Source organism: Anoplophora glabripennis, unplaced genomic scaffold (assembly GCF_000390285.2).
Source record: "Anoplophora glabripennis isolate ALB-LARVAE unplaced genomic scaffold, Agla_2.0 scaffold1180, whole genome shotgun sequence".
NCBI lineage: Eukaryota > Metazoa > Arthropoda > Insecta > Coleoptera > Cerambycidae > Anoplophora > Anoplophora glabripennis.
The window spans coordinates 1-3,975 of NW_019417262.1; the positions used below are offsets into that span (position 1 = coordinate 1).

Sequence of the window (3,975 nt, forward strand, 5' to 3'; positions counted from 1 at the left end):
TATATTCAGACCTAACCCATACAAAAATTAACTAGACGATTAGGACATATTATATGTATAATTTGTTTAAATTAAGTAAGAGAATAGGTAAGAAAATGTATATTCAATCAAATCTAAGTGTAATGTCTTTTATTTCCTTTTGTTGAATTTGAAACAATATTGTATTAGAAGTCATGACTCATTTATTTTGAAGGACCAAATTTGTTTTTATTTGGCTCTTTTAGGTCAAGACCTATTCATATTTGGCTCTTTTTTTTATCCGTTCAAAGTTTGTATGTATTTGGCTCTTTTAAAACTAAGAACGTTTGGCTTCTTTTACTCAAATCGAGACCTTGTTTTACAATTTTGATCTTTTAAAAACAGGGGTCTACTTCTGACTTAACAAACAGTGCTTCTAAGTTTATGTATCTATACATAAGAATCATACTAGCTTTTTTTTGATATAAAGCTTACACTTTATTACCATTTGTTATTTCAAAATACGATACTAATCTAATTTAATTGCTCTTTATTTTACATTAATCTATATCCCAATCGTTAGTGCTTTATTTTTGTTTTCCCATTTACCGACACCTGAAAAGTACTTTTTTAATTAGAAAATAATTCTTATGAGCAACTAATAATAATATAACTATAGCTACGGCATAAGCTAATTTTGTAATCTATTTATTAATGTTATATTCAAGAAATTTAACTTGTTTCGAGTTTTGATCTTTTATAACCGAAGGGTACAGAATCATAGTCCCCGACACGTCTTCGTTTTCTAAAATTAGTACGAAAAACCTTAGTAATTTCTTTCGTAATGACTTCATGACACTGAGTTCTTAAAATATTTTTTGTAGATATATATTCTGGAGGGGCATCATCTAGAACCATATCTCTAAGCTTCTCGAAGTTGACAGTCTTGGATGTTTTGTGGTTTATTGTTATACCTTTTGCTTTAATTGTATCATGGTATTCGTTTTTTTCAGGTAAATATACGCGATAAGCATATAATTTAGGACCTCCGGAAACAAATTGTGTGATGAAACTACCCTGTCCATATTCTTCTAACTCATCGGTCATTTCACCGAGAAAAGATCCTAAAGGTATATCGAGCGTATTCGGTTTACTTATATAAATGATACTATCTGTATCATAGTACAACACTCTATCCTCGAGCATTTCCAAATAGCTGTAAAGTTTTAGCCGTGCTTGAGCAGTGGTATATGCTGCTAGTGCAACGTTAACAGTAGGCAAAGGATCGTAAGCTTCCTCTTTATACATCCAGTTTACTATAAGCACATTTTCATTTATAGGATATATATTATGTACTTCTACAAATGAACCTGATAGCAAGTCGAAAAATTCTGATGGGTCCTTTACAATAGATGTTTTCATCTGGTTTTCACGCTGCCCTAGTTTACCCCAAAATGATGTGATTACTGATTTACCTACTTGGCGAAGGCCTGGGTTAAACTCTATTTCCTTAGGTTCTAACCTAACCCCTTCTCTTTCAAAATAATCTTTAATATATTTTTCTTTTTTCTCATCGGAATTACAATCAGTAGGTAGTCCTGAAGCCTGTTGTTTTAATTTAAGAAAAGTAGAAATGTAATCAGCAAACAGACCACCGCTTTTAGTGTTTGGGTTATATTGTTCAATTTTATATTTCCAAATTTCGTAAATCTCAACAATTTTATATCCTTTTTCTAAACTTTTTAGCACTTCATCAATTACCCAGGTACCCGTTAAAGCTCTTTCGTCTTCCGTATGTTCACATTCATCGCTCATATGTTGACAACAGGTACGACAAAGAGGAAACATTAATTTGTTATTTGATTTCAAAGGTAATACGGGGTGGTAAAGTTCTTGAGGAGGAAGAATTTTACATTTTATTATTCCGTCAGTTTTATTTAAGTCCAGACGATTACAATCATCACCTAAAATGACTTCAGGATGCCCTACAGGGTATTTGCCATACTTATTAACCCAGGGGTACAACGAACAAACATCAACATATTTTATTTTCTCATCTTCCTTAACTTTATAATACAATTTTGTGGCACCTGTTCTACCACCATAAAATGCGTCTCTAGGGTTTAAGGGTAATAGAGAAAGAAGACGGTGATTCTCGGCATATGATTCTATTTCGGGTGTTAGCGTGTTTTTAAACTCACACTCCCACATCTCAATTACTTCATAGCCGTTTTCACGAAGTCTAGCAGTTTTAGCAACCGTTGCTTCGTATCGCGACTCCATAGTTGATGAGGGGTCGTCATAAGTAAAACTGTTACGATTGTACTTTATACATTTAGGGCAGCCATGATAATAACAACCATGAAATTCAAAAATTTGTTTAGTTTCAGGGCAAAACCCGTCAACTTTAATACCTGCAACTACCACCTCCTCTTGCTTGGCTGCATGTAATATGTTTATTTGACGTTCATGCTCTTCCCAGAGAAGCCACTGAATCGCAATTTTACTTTGGTTATCACGCCATCTGTACCCTTTCTTTGGTATTATTCCTATGGTATTAGGTTTTAAAAAATTTCGCCGGAAAATTTTATTACAGGCTCCTGGTAGAGTTATAGCTTCTGTAAAAGGATCAACGTTTCCTTCTTTTATCATTAAGTCTCTAAATTTCAAACACGCTCGGGTCAAAATATCTACGTCTGATATACAATATTCAACAATTTCTTTTTGAAAGTCGAATACATATTTTTGAGAGGATAAATCATTATACCACTTAATGAATATTTTTCTTTCATCCTCTTTCATATTGTCAGGGTCATAGTATTCATGTGGCGGAAGAGGTCCTACATAACATTGGTTTTCTGTTGTATTAAATAAATGTGGGAAATAGCCTTTCTTTACACCTTCTAACCCAAAACATTTTGGTAGTTTAGCTAGAGGCATAGGGAAATAGCTAAGCGAATCTATAAATTTAACATTACCCACTTGTAACGATAGAAGTTTTGTACCTCTAGTTATCAATTCAGGTTGCAAATTGGTACTTGATAATATGTAGTTGAGTATAAATTGGGTATCGTAAATACCGGCGGCATGTCCTATTACAAACACCTTTTTGAACAGTTTTCTCTGATTCAATACAAATTCCACAAAACGGGAGACAGGATCAGTCTTCAATATTTGTAATCTGGGCCCACATCTTTGACAGGTTTCAAGCAGGGTGTTTATACAAAATTCACAACATTGTTTAAATACACACAAATTAGGTTCATGCAGGAGTGAATTATTATCCTCCATCAATTTTTCTTGCATGCTCTCTAAGTCGTAAAAAATTAAAAGATGGTCTTTTATAGTGGGTTTTTTGGTATCTATAGGCATGTAGCAATGGTGTGGGGTAGGTACATGTTCTTTACATATTTTACAAAATACTTCACCACATATGTGGTGTCTACCAAATTTTACTGTTTTAAAACATTCATCGCATCTATAAATTTCATGACATAATGAGTTCTGTCCACGATACCCTTCTTTTTTATGGTTATCAAAACATACCTGCCCACGAAATGATCTTTTACAATCACCACATCTAATAGAAGGTTGCTGAAAACAGGGTGGTGACTTCTGACATGCGGAACATGTTGCTTCACACCTATGGCCTGTTTTGTTATTATAAGGTGTATAACACTTTTCACAATAATAACCACAGGAAAAGGCTGCAGTAAGTGATGTAATAACATTAAAATGGCCTTCATGAAATAAAAGATTTAGTCTTTTACCCCCACTATTGCCGGTAAAAATAACATCTCGACCTTTACTACCATACTTATACACAGTTATTTCATAATCTTGGAGGTGCTGTTGCAACTGGTTTAATTCGTTGATACCGGCCCCCTCTAGAGGTATTTGGACCCCAGAGGTTTCTAGTAGTTCAATTGCTCTAATTGTCTGAATTTTATTTGTGTCCTTTCGTATTTTTTGATAGAGAGGGTTTTTATTGATATATGCCTGAGCAACAACAAGTGC

At 33.7% G+C, this 3,975-nt stretch overlaps 1 protein-coding gene across 1 annotated transcript; it reads right to left on the reverse strand.

Moving 5' to 3' along the window:
* Nucleotides 1-690: 690 nt before the first annotated feature.
* Nucleotides 691-2,241, reverse strand: LOC108914802. The gene has a single exon (XM_018720694.1). The coding sequence runs from the start codon at nt 2,239-2,241 to the stop codon at nt 691-693; it is 1,551 nt and encodes a 516-aa protein (XP_018576210.1).
* Nucleotides 2,242-3,975: the final 1,734 nt, after the last annotated feature.

What these genes read in the sequence shown, in the direction of transcription:
- LOC108914802 (XM_018720694.1), bottom strand. Translation starts at nt 2,241, where the DNA reads ATGGAGTCGCGATACGAAGCAACGGTTGCTAAAACTGCTAGACTTCGT.